Here is a 16,590-nt window from a genome sequence, read left to right as displayed (position 1 = left end):
ACTTGATTTCCTTCTATCATTCATATCCAATGAAATCTCACGTCAGCTGGAAATAATATGAGTTGTAGTCCCACATTGAAAAAGTAGGAAATGGCAAGTCAGAGATGCTCTAACGTAATACCTCTCATACTTGTTACCGGTTTCACTGACACTGTACCCATGATTGCTTTTGAATTAGGCATGGAGAAATTGTGTTCTTTTGTTATTTTATAAGTTTCAACATAATTTTAATGAACAGTAGGGTGAAATATTTTCTTTTTGTGAGGAATTCACAGTTTCTAAAATCTCTGACTTGCTTCAGAGAAAGGATTCATGGAAGGCACATACAAGTAATCCTCATTCAGTGACCACTTGTTCAGCGACCATTCAAAGTTGAATAAGAGGACTTACGACTACTCCTCATAGTGCAGAATCCCTACAGTCACATGATCCCAATTTTGGTGCTTGGCAACTGCTTGCAGTTATGACAGTTGTGGCATCCCAGAGTCACATGATCACCATTTGGAATCTTCACTGCTGGATTCCGACAAACCAAGTCAATGGGGAAGCTGGCAGGAGATCACAAATGGCAATCACGTGACCACAGGACACTGCAACTGTGCAGGATTTGCCTAATGATGGCAATTGGAATTGCCTCAACTGCTATTGTAAGTAGACATGGTCATGTGATGTCATGTTTTACAACTGCATCACACAGCAAGTTGCGATATCTCAATTGCCATCGTTAAGAGAGGACTGCCTGTATTATTTTGCACCTATTTTAACACTATTGAAACAACATTTAAAAATACTCAATAGCAGAGACTGTGGTAACAAGAACCTTTCCACTTTTAGTAGAACCCTTCTGTCCATGATGATTGAGAAAACGAGTTCTTGTGAGAAGGTGCTGACAGCTCAAGGAAGAGGGCGGTACTTCCTGCGTCTGGCTTTGAATGGGAAATTATTAGCAGTTGCTGTTCAGCAGCTCATCAGAACTCCCAGGCTGCTTGAGGTGATTACATAATCCAAAGGAATTAAGATAATTTGAATAATTACCATACTTTGTTTTGTGTCTTTGTCTTTTTGCTTGAGGCCTATCCTTGAACACTAGATACAGGCAGTCTTCAATTTATGAACACAATTGGAACTATAATTTCTGTTGTGGGTCAATGTGGTTGTAAAGCAAGCCAGCACATGACTGGATCCAATGTTGGAATCTATGATTCCAATGTTGAAATTCTTGTCTCCTATAATTAGTATGATTTGGGGGAGGAGGGGGGATGTCATCAAGGTTTATGTGGTTGGAGAATAGATTTGTATCATTGTAACATTGATTGACTTGCCTTGGACTTCAACAATCCAAGGTCAGGGGCTCAATTGGAAGACCTCCAAAGTCCCTTCTAGCCTTATGATTCTATGATTCTAACTAAGTCTATCATTTTGGTGTTGCATCTGAATACTGACTTTGACATGCTTTTCTTAATTATAACAGCTATTTTGCATATCTTTTTTTTTGTCTACAACACGGGTGTCAAACTTGCTGCATCATGTGACATGTTGCAACATAACGCAACTTTTTTCGCATTGCCAGAGCTAGGTTGGGCGCAGCCTCCACATAATGCAACGGGCTCACGGGCCGGCAGTTTGACACCCCTAGTCTACAAAGATATGGTGCTTCCTCGATACAAAATGAGCCATTTCAGTTCATTTCAGTTTGTTCATTTCCAAAATGTCAGTGTTTCACTTTGACATTTCAGGTCTGCTAACATCTAGTTTGTTTTGCTTTATGTTCTGCCATTCCATGCACAAATGGTGTAGGTATCTTTGCCCCACAGATCTTTGCTTTCCCTCCCAGGCACAGCTGCAGTCAGACATCACTTGAATTTTAATTACATCAAAGGACCAGTGTGCCTTGTACTTGTCCTCTGCTTTTTTCTGATAGCACATTGGATACTTTCTTAATGGGAAGCTCATGTTGCAATATCGTGTTGACATTGTTCTGACTGGAAATGTCCAATTGCGCTTTGTTTTTTAGCAGAAAAATGGAGTGGGTTACTATTTTGACATCTTGACAGTTTTCCAATATTCTACATTTACCATGTCAGGTTTCAAATTTACGGTATGCTTCTTGCTTGATTTGTACTCATTATCTCGCATTATGATACACATATATTTTTCAGCTTATTTAAATTATTCTTAGTGTACTGTATGTTTTTATAATCTGATTTCAGTGTTACGATTCAATAACATCCATCCTGAGCAATGAAGAATTTTCAGGTAAGATTCTGTTCTTATCATTATGCTACCATCTCAAGACGCCTCCTTGAATACATCATTGTACTGTATAACAACTTTAGACATTAACTGAGGGAGTGAATTTTAGCCCATAAAACAATGGACCATCCTTTGAAGGCCAAAGGCAGCCTTGACATTTTTCAAGAGTAAAGGGCCATAAAGTGGAAGTCCCACCAGATGTATTTTGGTAAAAGTGGCCTTTCATGGATGTCTTTTTTGCTTTAAGCATGATATACCTATTTTCAGGTTTACACTGTAGTTTTCATCTCCTTCTACCTCGCCGTGTCACATGATGTGTCGCAACATATTGCAACTTTTTTCACATTGCCAGAGCTGGGGTGGGCATGGCCTCTGCATGATGCAACTGGCCCACGGGCCAGCAGTTTGACACCCCTGCTCTGCCTACTTCAACTTGGCATGAAGCTGTGCCATTAATTTCCAACAATCCTAGCAAAGAATGGGTTATTAAAGCTACAAAAAAAGAGAATTGAAGCCCTGAGGCTGCAGGTTTTCTACTCCTGACCTAAAAAGTTTGCAATCATAATTTTAATTTTTAAAAAAATATGATATGATTCATTTGGTGTGCAGCTCTTATTATGCAATTGCCCTGCTTTATTTACAGACTCTCTTGGGAGCGGGGAAGAAAATTCAAACAATGTGGTCCTTCCCAATTTCCCACTGTTTCTTTCATGATAGTTCTTTCTGGTAGAAAAATCTATTAAAATCTATTTTAATGGGCAATAGGAGTCACCTGTTACCAAGATGTGTATCCTCAGCTGTTTTCAATGGAGGTAGGATACCACAACCAATTTTAATGTGACCCGGTTACCAAGTACCTGATTTGTAATCACATAACTGAGGGAGAGGTGCAATATAGGTACCGTAGTTCTCAATTGAGCCCAAAATTTATATTGCTAAATGAAACATTTGCTGAGTGAATTTTGCCCCATTTTATGACCTTTCTTGCCACGGTTGTTAAGTGAATCATTACAGTTTTTAAGTTAGTAACATGGCTGTTAAGTGAATCTGGCTTCCCCATTGACTTTGCTTGTCAGAAGGTTACAAAAGGTGATTTACATGACCACAATGCTGCAAACGTCATAAATATGAATCAGTTGCCAGGTGTCTGAATTTTGATCAGGTGATCATGGGGATGCTGCAATGGTTGTAAGTGCGAAAAAGGGTCATAAGTCACTTTTTTAAGTGGTATAACTTTGAATGGTCACTAAACAAACTGTTGTAAGTCAAGGACTACCTATAGTTGTAAGGGCAAGGATGGGTTGTAAATCACTTTTTCCAAGGCTGTTGTAACTTTGAATTGTTGTTAAATGAATGATCATAAGTTGAGGACTACTTGTACAACACCATTGCCCTTTGAAAATTAATTAATTTCACCTAGCTCATGAATTTGCACATACTTTTATGCCCAGAAGGTTGACAGCTTTTATTGTAATAGTTTTTTAAAATATAAATACAGGTAGTCGTAATCTTACAAACAGCTCATTTAGTACAAAGTTACAATGGCATTGAAAAAAACAGGGCTTTTTTGTCACAGAACGCCCAGAACGGAGTTCTGGCACCTTTTTTGGATAGAACCTTATAGGGTAGGCAAAGCGGGTTGTATGACGTGTGAGTTCTGGCACATTTTTTTGTTTTTGCAAAAGAAGCACTGGAAAAATGTGTCAATTTTTCACACTTATAACTGTTGTAGCATTCACATGGTCACATGATCAAAATTAAGATGCTTGGCAGATGACTCATATTTATGACCGTTGCACTGTCCTGGGGTCATGTGATCCCCTTTTGCAAATAAAGTCAATGGGGGAAGCCAGATTCACTTAACAATCTTGTTACTAACTTAAGAAATGCAATGATTCACTTAAAAACTGTGGCTAGAAAGGTCGTAAAATGGGACAAAATTCACTTAACAAATGTCTCATTTAACACGATAAATTTTGGGCTCAATTATGGTCGTAAGTTGAGGACTACCTGTAACTTAAATTTTGCCAGGTCTCTGGAAAAAGTCCAATCCAGAAAAATGTTCATGGCCTTTTGTTATTGTGTTATATTTAAAGAAGAACAAATATTTGGTTTTAATTACTCTCCATTTTGTATCTCTTGAATAGCCTTATTCATTCTTTTTGCTTTCCCATTTCCTATTTTCTTCCTGTTTTCTGCAGCCCCATAAGGGGATGCATCGCACGCTAGGCAGATGGGCTGGTCCTCCCTGAAGTGAGTGACCGTTGCGTCCCCGACTAGCATGTTCTTAAGGGTCCTGAACGCGCTTGTGTGTGTGGCAGTCCAGTCCCAGGGTGTTTGTTTGTCCAGGAGCCTGTGCAAGGGCTCCGCGATGGTCGCCTTGTGCGGCAGGAATGTATGATAAAAATTTAAGAGACCAAGGAACGCTTGCAGTTCCGCTTTGTTTTTGGGAATTGGGGCTTCCTTGATAGCCCTCACCTTGGAGGCTGACGGGTGGATGCCCTGCGCGTCTATCCTGAATCCCAGAAACTCTGTCTCCGTAACCCCAATTTTACACTTGTCCCTTTTCAGTCTTAGACCCACATCCCTAAAACGACCGAGTACCGCTCTTAGCCGTGATGCCAGGACGTCCTCCGAGCTGGCTGCTATAAGGACGTCGTCAAAATACGGGCAAACCCCCGGGGATCCCCTTTAGCGTTTTTTCCATGACTTCCTGGAAAATCCCCGGAGCTACGCTCACCCCGAATTGCAGTCGGTTTACCCGGAACGCCCCTTTGTGGGTGATGATGGTCTGGGCCCTTGCTGCCTCGGGGTCTACCGGCAGCTGCTGATAAGCCTGGGCAAGATCTAATTTCGCGAATACCGCCCCACCTTGCAGGGACGCCAGGAAGCTGCTTACGGCGGGAACCGGGTACGAATGCGCCCTTAACGCCCGGTTAATTGTCCCCTTATAATCTGCACAGATTCTAATGTCCCCATTTGCCTTTAACGGGGTAACTATGGGGGTCTCCCAGTCCGCCCCATCTACCGGCTTCAGCACCCCCTGTTCCACTAACTTATCCAATTCCTGCTCAATCTTATGCTTGAGCGCAAAGGGAACTCTCCTCGCCTTCATCCTGACTGGTGGGACTAGGGGGTTTAATTTAAAAGAAATCGGGGGCCCGGTGTACTTCCCCAACCATTCGTCGAAGACATCCACAAACTCCCTGCAGATGCCCTCCAGGTGCTTGTGGCAATATTGGAAATTTGTTGAGAACCTGAATGTTCCTATACTCTTCTATGAAAACAATGCTATGTTGTTTGCTGGGCTCCCAAATGATTTGAAGTGAATGTTCTGTAAACCTGAGTGACTCTACAAATGGAATGTATCTGAAACTTAATAAATCAAAGGAGTTATATTTAACAGGGAAGATTGAGTGGAGAATAAATGAGAAAAAAACAAGAACAAGTAGAGGAATTTTTATACCTGGCAAAATGTATAAAAGAGACCGATAAGCGAATGGAGAAACTTTATGATAAATAAATGCAGGTTGAAAAGCGGAGGGCAGTATGAGTTCTATTGTGAGAAATGAATGATGGAAAAACAAAAAGGTTTATAAGAGCATGTTTCTGTCTGATTTTTATATGCAAGTGAAAGTTGCATACCCAAGTGAAAGTTGAGTATGTTAGGACAAAACAGAAATAAACTGAATGCAGTGGGAGAGGAAACTTAAGGACTGTGTGGTAAAACAAGGGGTTAGTCAAGAATGAATAAGTGCTAAAATATTGTTACAGAGAATACAAAAAGTGATCTGTACCAATAAAAAGTATGTTGTGGTGACTTGGTAACATAGCCACCCAGATTTGCTCCCTATAGCAAGATAAAAGGAGCCATGGTGGCGCAGTGGTTAGAACGCAGTACTGCAGGCTAATTCACTGTTCACTGCCAGGAGTTTGATTCTGACTGGCACATGGTTGACTCAGCCTTCCATCCTTCTGATGTCTGTAAAATGAGGACCCAAATTGCTGGGGGCAATAGGCTGACTCTGTAAACTGCTTAGAGAGGGCTGTAAAGCCCTATGGGGCAGTATATAAGTCTAAGTGCTATTGCTATAAATTTAATAAATAAAATATAGGCTGAATGAATGAATTGGGACTACAGTATTTAAAATATTTGAAGGATTGAGAGGAAAGGAAGAGCAAAAGTTGTGGTTGGAAGGAACTGAGAAGCTCTTCTGAAAGAAAGGGGCCACAATCATGAACATCAATGTCAGTGTATGAAATAGCGTATGGATGTGGTAGAAATAAGAACAGAAATATATAGAGAGAGAGGAATAGTGAACAATGCTGATGAAAATTAGATGTAGCTTTATTTCCTTTTCTTATCTCAGGCCTTGATTTCCTTGGCTTAACTATAGTTTACCCCTTTCAGCAGTTTATGTGAAGGCACTTGTTCTGAAAGTACATAGCGTTATGGGTATGGATATATGTTTCCTCCTCCTCAGCCTTGGTTTTAATGTGCTTGCCTTCTGATTTGAGATTAAAGTAAATTTTGCTAGTTTATAATCCTGCCTGTGTTTGACATTTGCTTGAATGTTATCTTGGGAAGTCTGAATCTCACTGCAACAAAATGTCCATTTGTTGTGCCCCCATAAACATTTCTATGACATTCTAATAAATTAGTGCTGGTCAGTGTTTGGGTAATGACCTAAAATCTTATTTTTATTTTTTTATTTTTTTTTTGCTTTCAAGAGCCTTTCTTTTCCATGATGTTGGTGGTTACAGAAATGAATTTCTCCTTAGATTTGCAGGTACAGTAGTTGATAGCTTTGGATCATGGTTTTTTTGTATCTTTCTTATGATGGATTTGTTGATATTCTTGCTGCTTTTCAGCCTTTCAGTTTAATCTCTAATTATGGGTGTCATAGATTGTTGAATTTCTGTTTGCAGAATTCCAGTTTTTTGGATGAAAGCTGGCAACTTCCGGTAAGAGATGTTTAATTTTTCTTTCTTTGATGCCTCCTATTATATAATTAATTATATACATTAATTCTCCTGTCCTGATTTATAAGTCATAATATTCTGCTGTTCTCTTTTTTACTGATCATGCGAGCCTTAATATTTTCATGAGTGGAAGGCCAAACTGGCATTTCATCTTTGGGGCTGGAATTAAATTTTCATACTATCTTACACAGAACTGGTGACAGGGGCACGGAACTCTTAGAAATCTGCATTTGGGGCATGTTTTTGAATTTGATAATGAGCTTTTAATGTGCTTTCTAATCATGCATCCAACCTCAGTTACAAAGAAACACATGTTGTATGAATTTGAGCCTCAAGTTCAAACAGTACTTCTCTCTGTTATGTATGTTTTTGTTGAAATTTTAAGATTTGTCTTTTCAGTGTTTCAACTATATCTAAAGGTTTAGAGCTCTGATTTTTGCTGGATCATGGAAATAGGCTGTCAGTTTGATAATTGTTCTTAAATTGTATCTGTTATAAACATGTTTATACTCTTTTGTGGAAGAAAAGATACTATAGTAAGACGAAAATTGAGCCTCAGGCTGACCCAGTATGTTTCTAAACTGTGCTTGATTTAGTGCATTAAATCAAGATAAGCTTCTGCATTTGCATAATTATGACTTCTTACAACACCTATAGCGTGACTAATTGTGAGTGGTGCTGGGAGCAACATACAGACATGCTATGATTGGTTTGTCCTCTTAATTCTCAAAATTGGGATAATTTAATTCAAGTTGTGATGAAACTTAATCTGCCTTAAAATTCTGCTTTCCCTACAATTAATGCTATTATTTCACCCTATAACTGCAATTCTGTTTTTTCCTTTGTGAATAAATGGACATTTCAAGGCTTCGGGGACCTTTATAAAGTCCGTTTCATCTGCTTATGCACATAGAAAGATACATATAATTTCCCCATAAACATGATAGGTATACAAATCATTGATTTACTGTAGTATTCGCCATTTGTATGTAACTTGAAATCCTTGACTCAGTTTTTTCTATCAAATACAGCTATCTTCATTACATTAATTCCATTAGTATTAACATTAATTTTGGAATCTATATGGCTTGTGCATATACAGCTTTATTTTAAATTTTCTGCATATCATTCAAGTTCTTAAGTAACAATATGGCATCCTGTGCATAAAAAGTGTATATCCCAATCAACACACCTCTGACATCACCGTTCTGCAAATCTTATGCAGCAAGTAAGCAGCAAAGGAAACGTCATATGTCCTTATCTTACCACTTCCACTTACCACTTCCTCAATTTTAGATCTTTTGCTAAGCATTCCATTTATCTTTGTGCATGCCTTATTTACAACTTATGTACAACAGTTATCACGCTCAACAACTGTCAACTTTATATAGAACATTTCAAATGGAAGGTTATCATTTTGTTGTACTGTTTCTCAAAATCAAGTGTACAATAAACCTAATTTCTTACGTTCATGCATTTCTTCTACTAAAGATCATAATTATATTCTGTGCACCAGTATCTTGCACAAAATATTTCCCAAACTTTATTGTCGCCTTATGGAAGAATAAACTCACCACCCAGAGTGAGTAGGCATTTATCTTTCACTCTGGACACCCAGAGCTTAACTGTGCTTTTTTAGTCACATTTTTGTATTATTTTATGATGTTGCTCGTAAAGTGCCCAGAGTCACTGAAGTGAGACGGGCAGGCAGAAATCTGATAAATAAATAAATTACCTTGCCAGCCTTCATACTTCATCCCACCTAATAGAAGCTACATAAGAATGGATGTATGTAGAAGCCCTAATGGAAGCAAAATGTTCCGTTTTTGTCAATGGTTGATTAGCTTGATGACAGAATTTCTTCAAATGTGTTACTGACAAATTGTGCTTTCCAGGTGTGCCAGACTTATGAAACTGTTCCCTGCCGAGAATTGGGAATGGTGCTGAGGTAAGATATTTGGCAGTTCCATATATCATTTTCTGACCCTTGGTTTTAGTAGCCATGTTTAATATTTAAATCAAAAATGAAAGTTAATACTAAGATCCAAACAATAAAATAATTGCTGGATTCATAGATCATACCAAGCTATGATTTTTAATTGTACTTAACTGAGTAAATCACAGTATCTGGATTCATATCAAACTATGACATAATAAACTATGGTTTAGAAATCATAATAGTTCACTAAGCCAATCCAATCCAAATGTATTCTGGATTGGTATTCTGCTCAACCTCTGAGATTTCAGTGGATATTGCTGAAAAGGGATATGAAAAAAAACTACTTGGGTAAAAGTTCACCAAATCATAGAAACTGAGGTTGGAAAACTTTCTCAGGAGAATATAATTGGGCTAGGTACTACTATATTGGCTTGGCTAAACTCTGCATCCATCAGTAAATTCTGTTTTTATATAATTGAAGAATATATACTCAGTTTCTGTTAAAAACAGCAGTTTATTAAACCAGTATAAGTTGTTCAGCATTTTGTTCTTGCAATTTATCTGTCAGATATATTTGCCCATTGTAAAGCTTGGACATTATATAAAAGAAGAAACAAATTTGGAAACAAATTTAAGAAAAAAGATGGGAAAGGAGTACGTAATATGTTTCTTGTATGTAAATTACCTCCTCCAAATCATAACTTCTGACCCCTTCCCAATGTAACTTCATATGTGGTATTTTGAACTTAGTGGTGGGTGAGCTAAACAAAAAAATTATGGGCAGGAAGACATTTCCTTCCAAAGTTTTGCTTCTCTGCTCAAAATTAATGATACAGTATTTTTAACTATTTCTGAAAGACATAAAAGGTCTATAGGGTTTATATCTTCACAAATGAACCTCTTTGCAATATATCAACTTAATGAATTTCCATCAGCAGGTGGTCTCAAAAAGCTAGACATTTGAACTGGGCCCTCCTCAATTAATTCAGCACATATATCATACCAACTTTCCATTTCCATTCCTTTTCCTAAACCCCATCTGACATCAGATCTTCATCATAAGGTAATTTCCAGTACAATTTCAGGGTATTTTAATCTGCAGCTCCCATCATGCCTTGGCACTAGCTTTGCTGGCCAGATGGAAGTGTAGTCTAAACCATTCAAACAAAACCTGCTCTACAAGATCTGGTTTCTCTGCCACGTGTCCACTAACAGTTGTTGATGCACAGGTATTTTTTAATAAGGTTTCCTTTTCCCCTCTTGCTAACATTTTGTAACATGCTTCAGTTTACCAAAATATCCAGGTTTGGAAGAAGGATAAGATTTTGTATGTTGCTGGACCACCTGCATCATTGGCCTCTGGGTGGAACTCTCTTGGTCTTTTACGTGTGTTTTGTGACTAATTGGTGTATTATTTTCCTAATGTCCTGTCCCCAACCTCATTATTTTCCCCTCTCTTCTTTTGTTGCAGTTTCTAACAATCCAATTCTTGAAGGATAGTTCTGTTTTTTTCCTTTTTTATATCAGGTATTTAAATGGACGGATTTTCATAATAGAAGTGCTTCCAAAGAGCCAGGCAGAAGTGGATGAGGTAGTACTAGTTGGAGATGTCATTGATGAGATAAATGGATCTTCACTAAGGAATGCATGCAATGGACAGGTATGAGAGGGAGGAACATCCTGATCCCTGGAGATGGAAGAGGGAAAGTTGGTGTATTGTCTGCTACTTTGACCTGAAAAGAAATGGAAGAGATGTGGTTGGGCATTGTTGCTATGGGAAATGTACTGAACAAAAATTCTTGGGTTTGACCTGGAGATCAAGATGAAAAGTCAAGGTGGGACAGATGTAGAAAGTTTGGGAAAGAAAACGTAGCAGGTTTTTCAAATCCTTTTTATTTTTATGAGATTTCTACTTAGGATTATTATTTAAGATTTCAGAAATGTAAATTTTGGATATTAATGGTTTATTCAAGGACTAAAGAGTTAAAACAGTACCCCACTATTAGCATACTTTCCCCTCCCCTCCCCTTCCATATTATCCCTCCAGAAGATGATCTTCTATGAGAGTCAACATAGAATGTTCAGATACAAACTTATATGTCTGTTGCATGGAGATCATGAAGAAGAATGGGTGGCTTACTTGGAACAGTGATGCTTAGTGTCAATGCACAGATGACTATTTAGTCTACCTTATCTTCCTCAGAACAGATGATTCATTTCTACTCTTATCTCAGGAACAGTCTGCTGAGGCATAAGGACCAAGTCTGTTTTATACAGTATGTAAAAAAATAAGGGGAAAAAAGAGAGAGGGCACCTGTCACAGCCAAAGAACACTTTGGAATAATGGTCCTTAGCATTACAAAACATAACAAATAACAATTAAAATGAAGTGTGGATAAAGAACATGTCATCTCTAGAACTTTTTAAAGGAAGAGAAGATAAAAAAAAATCATCCGATCTTGTCTGAAGTACCTATCACTCTCAAATGGTTTTGTACAATTTTGTAAAGTTAAAATATATATATATATAAGCTTCTCTTAGGAGGTATGGTCACGCCTTGTTGCAATTTTTTTTTACTAAGAGCCAGTTTCAATTGTTTGAGTATAATAACTATATGTAGGCAAAACAGCATCTTCCCATTTTAAAAGAGACAATGATACATTTGGTGGGACTTCACTATTTGTAGAAGTATTAAAAACAAAAGTCTTTAGAAACAAAAACTATTATCAGGGAAGGACACTCTAAAACAGGCCAACAAGGATATACAGTGGATGAATCTAGAATGCTGACAGATCCTGAGAAAGAAAGGTGATGGAGAAAGGGAAAGGATAAAAAATGTGAATGAGCTTCCTGGAAGGTAATAGGAACTGAAACACTCCACACTACAACATTTTAATGAAGAATCTGTTAAGTGATCCACATATTATATTACAGAGCCAGTTTTGACGTAGTGTTGAAGGTGCTAGGCCTCTCTTAGTTGTGAAAGCCAAGTGGGTGACTTTGAATCAGTCAATCTCTCTCAGCCTAACCCACCTCACAGAGTTATTGTTATGGGGTGGGAGGCAGAACTATTAATATGTTTTCCATCTTGATTTATACATGAAAAAGGTGGCATAAAATAATAATCTTTGGTGCATGTTAAAATGCACCATTGGAAAAGAACACAAAGTATCAAAATCTGAAAAATCTAAATGGAAAGATTATGGCATAAACTGGCCATAGTAATCCCAGTTCTTACTGGCACACAGGTGCCACACTAAAAGATCTTGCATGCCACATAGAAACTGTGTGTGTTGACAAAATTTTCACCCGTTAGTTATGAAACGTCACATGGTTTGGATCACCATACATTCTATACTAATACGTTACTGTACAACATCCTAGCTTATTGGGAAGAATGTAATGTGTATGGACGCTGACACCAACTAACAAACTGGCAGCTGTGATTTCATGTTGCATATATAATAATACTCATTGGTAAATTGCAAAAGGCAGTTTTATTTGGAACAGTACAGATGCTGTGACAGTACCTTTCATATAATTAAATAACAGTATCTGCCTATACCAGGTCCTTGAGAAGGACTCAATAGGTGAATAAAAATGCCAAATCCAATCTAAACATCTGTTGACTGTGGGATTCACCATAATAAGAATATGCTAGTGAAGGACATGTTAACTCTTATATGCTCTGAGATAATAACTGAGATACTGTGCTACGATTTCTAATCACTAGGAAAAATACACAATAAGTTAAGCTTCACTGACATATACTAGTAGTAACCAGAGTGACCATTTAGATCAGCTTTCCCTGGATCCAGATTTATTACAAGGACGGGGAATAACTAATGGGTGATGTTAGGAGGCTCTTGCTGATCATCCATTTATCTGTTCATTGCAGGCTGGTTCAGTACTGCAGAAGCTGAAAGGCAAGCCACTAAGCTTTCACCTAATCCGGTGGAAATGGCACGATGGAGGAATGTACAAGCCACTGTTGCCCTATCTAAAAGTTCTCAGAGAAAAAATTCCCAGCTTCCAACTCCAGCATGAGCACAAACCTAAAGAAGAGAATGAGGAGCGAAGATTGCAAGGAGGCAGGTAGTGGCTGCTCAGGACTATTATGAAAACAAAAGTGTGGCAGATTTTCACAAGTCCTACCTTATCACCGCTGGTTGGGTGCATAGGTCGTTCCCCCAAATCTAACCCACCGATCCTTCAGCTGTTGCAGTTTGCAGTCTCTAGTCTGAGAGGCAATCCTGGAAGGGAGCCAGCCTCTTTCAAATGTCAGACAAAGGGTGGGGGACACACATACTTTTGAATATCCCTCCCGAAACAGAAGTCCAGCAGATCTCACAACCTGGTGGCTATAGAAAACATAGAGTTATAGGTTCCCTGAACTGAATCATCAGCGGATTGTAGATGCATTAGAAGAGTGCTGTGGGGAATCTTTAGTTTTACGAGTGGGTTTTCCCTATGGGTGGTATGACTCATGGTTTGGCTACCTGTTACAATAAAGGTAGTAGATTTGGAGTAAAGGTGGAAAACAGTCTTTAATTGAGGTGGACCACTTATATTCAGGTTCAGATTTCTTTGTGCTATCACTTGCCGTAGGCAGAGCAAAGTAATGCCTTGTGGCGTTTGTAAGACCACGTACACAATTTCTTTTGAGTGCAAAAAGAGAATTAGATTGAGAGAAGACATATGCGAATTGTTCTCTTCTAAAGCTGTATCAACTGTGACAGGGAAGTCCTGGAAGCACTAGTAAATGTTGGAGAATAGCCAGCTAATGGTCAAACCAGCCTAGGAAATTCTGTTCTATTGCTTAAAACAATTTTTTTCAGCCTGTTCTCATATACAAGCTGCTGCTTTAGCGCCCTTATGGTGTAAAGGAGATCTTCCTCCTGCTCTCCTTCTGGAAGTACAAGATTCAGTGGAAGGGAAATGTTTTGCATTGTGGAATATGAATGGCACAGGCGTGTTTATATAGCTTATTCTCTATATAACGTATCCCAAACTGGGATAGATCAACTTCTTCCATTCACCATTTTCATCTATTATTATAGAGAAAACTAATAATGCAGGTTTGCATTTCTCAGTCACACGTGTGGCGTGCCATCTAGGTTTTACTCAGCTGCCTAGTATAAATTTGCTGGTGATGATTATAGCCCAGCTCTCTGGAAGTGTTGGGGACGCAGTTGTGAATCCTGGGAATTGCAAGTTGAATACTAAATAAATATTTTTTACCTGGAAATATACAAACTTAATTTAGTGGAATGCACCTCCCTTCCTGAAATAGTCCATGAAAGCTAGGTAGGAGAGCAGAGCTGTCCATGTAGGTGGATGCTCTGAAGCAAAAGACTGGAGAATCTCAACAGATCATTTCCTGGACTTCAGAGATTTGAGTTCATATCTCAGCAATATTTTGGATTATTGAATACTCTCTTTCTCTCATTATTTGAGTGTATATGATTCAGGCTGGGCAAAAGTGCTCCCATAATATCAGACGCCATTCATTTTTTTAACAGTTTTTAGTAGTTATCCACTATATTGTTTTTGCTGTTTTTATTATTTAATAGTTATTAAAGACGTATCTTTTTGAACAAGCTGGCCTGGCCTGATGGGAGGGGGTTGGGTTTTTATTACTTTTAAATGCGTTTTAATCTATTTAAGAGTTCTGGGCACTTGTTTAATCTTTTTTTAATTTTTGTATTCTGTTTTTAACATGTATTGCCCTGTTCACCGCCCTGAGTCCTTCGGGAGAAGGGCGGTATACAAATAAAATTAATTAATTAATTAATTAATTAATTATCATCTGTATTTATATGTTTTACCTTAACTGTTCAATATAAGAGGAGTCCTATTAACATATATATATATATGTCCTTCTTAGAGAAAACAGGGCTTTGGGTTTCTGTCTTGATGATGCTAAGACCATTTGACTGCATGATTAATGAGAAATGATAGAACTACTGTCTACTTACTAGTAGAACTACTCTTCTTCTGCTGTTGGTAAGGACTACTGAAACGAGAGGCTGGGGAAACAAGCATAGCTCCTCAGTCCTAGCTTCTGTGAAGGCAAAGAATTTCACTTTGCTTTTGGAACTTTTTCACATCTTGATTGTGAAAATAAAGAAACTGTACACGGATTTCTTGAACTACCGTAATTGTTTAATCTCATTTCTCCATAGACTCCTGTACAATCTGCGGTATGTAGGCCAGGCCAATGTAGGGAAGGTGAGACTATGTTTCTAAAGAGAAAAGGGGTTTGTTCAGTTTTCAGTAGTCCTCTGCATTTTTCTCACTTTTTTTCCCTCACCTCTTGATTTCTTTTCCAGTATGGAGGCAAAGAGATATTAGACGTAGGCATACCCATGGTGTTAGATAAACATTTCCCACAGCAGGTAAGATTCACGCTGGGAATAAGAGATGAATGTTTATCAAACTACTTTCTTTTCCTCTTAAATCATTATTTTAAATTATGCTTTTTAAATAAAGAAGCCAACTGAATGTTGATCACTACAGCCCATTGTGATGGCAGTCTTGATAATTTAATTAATAAAGTCAATAGGAATTTAGATGATAGGGTTATTTGAAATGAGAAAACAGCACAGGTGATAAGGCTTATATTTTAGATAAAAACATTTTTTCTGTGTAACAAATTCTGTAATCCTTAGGTCTCTGAGTTAAAGACAGAACGTGGCTGAACTTTTGTTTTTAATAGGAAATGCTTTGAGAAGTGCCATTTAAGTCATGGATGAGAAGTAAATCAGGTATCAGAATTTTGTAGATTAGAACTAATAGAAATCCACTGTTTCAGGCAGATATAGACAAATGCCCATTTTGCAACACATTTACTGAATGAACACCATTTTTTTCATTGAGAAATAGTTCATGAAGGCATGAAAATATTTAAGCCAATAGGGGGAAGTTGGTCCTACTGAAGCTCAGTTATGGATTCTATTCTGTTGCATGATGGTGAGTTCAGCCCAATACTTTTAGCAACTCATCTTCATGTAAGTGAATTTCTTCTTGATCATCCATACTTTTCCAATTGACTTCAGCTCTCTTCATCTTCTGGAACGGATTTGTTACAGTAATCAATTATTTCTATTCTGCAGATAGACAGTTCACAAAGGCCGATTTTCTTCCACATATCATTTTTTAAAAAAGAATGAAAGTTATAATGGATTAAGGTGACCCCCATACTTCATCCTCTATTGCCAGGCCTTTATATTGTAGGTAATTTCACATTAGGAAATCATGGGAGGCAACAGTGGACATGGAGGTGCCTCAATTGGTACACTGCTTTCATTACCAATTCTCTAACAAGTACTATCTTTCACAACTACTGTCCTTGCAGGAATTTGCCACTAACCAAGAGGAACAGTAGATTTTTCTATGAGGTGGTGGGTGCCTCA

The 16,590-nt window shown here is 38.0% G+C and overlaps 1 protein-coding gene across 4 annotated transcripts in view; it reads left to right on the top strand.

The window, feature by feature from the left end:
- Positions 1 to 16,590, top strand: part of LOC310633584 (uncharacterized protein) — a 36,753-nt gene that overhangs the window by 10,220 nt on the left and 9,943 nt on the right. For 3 of the 4 annotated variants that reach the window (XM_083351361.1, XM_083351364.1, XM_083351363.1), the window contains exons 4-12: positions 835 to 991; positions 2,211 to 2,256; positions 6,985 to 7,043; positions 7,183 to 7,218; positions 9,132 to 9,184; positions 10,703 to 10,835; positions 13,074 to 13,270; positions 15,361 to 15,406; positions 15,508 to 15,573. In XM_083351361.1, the coding sequence (XP_083207487.1) occupies positions 835 to 991; positions 2,211 to 2,256; positions 6,985 to 7,043; positions 7,183 to 7,218; positions 9,132 to 9,184; positions 10,703 to 10,835; positions 13,074 to 13,270; positions 15,361 to 15,406; positions 15,508 to 15,573 (793 nt within the window). The remainder of the gene's footprint in view (positions 1 to 834; positions 992 to 2,210; positions 2,257 to 6,984; positions 7,044 to 7,182; positions 7,219 to 9,131; positions 9,185 to 10,702; positions 10,836 to 13,073; positions 13,271 to 15,360; positions 15,407 to 15,507; positions 15,574 to 16,590) is intronic. The other variant, XM_083351362.1, reaches the window with a different exon arrangement.

Source organism: Vipera ursinii (genome assembly GCF_947247035.1).
Source record: "Vipera ursinii genome assembly, chromosome: 2".
Classification (NCBI taxonomy): Eukaryota; Metazoa; Chordata; class Lepidosauria; order Squamata; family Viperidae; genus Vipera; species Vipera ursinii.
This window is presented reverse-complemented; position numbering and strand designations above follow the sequence as displayed.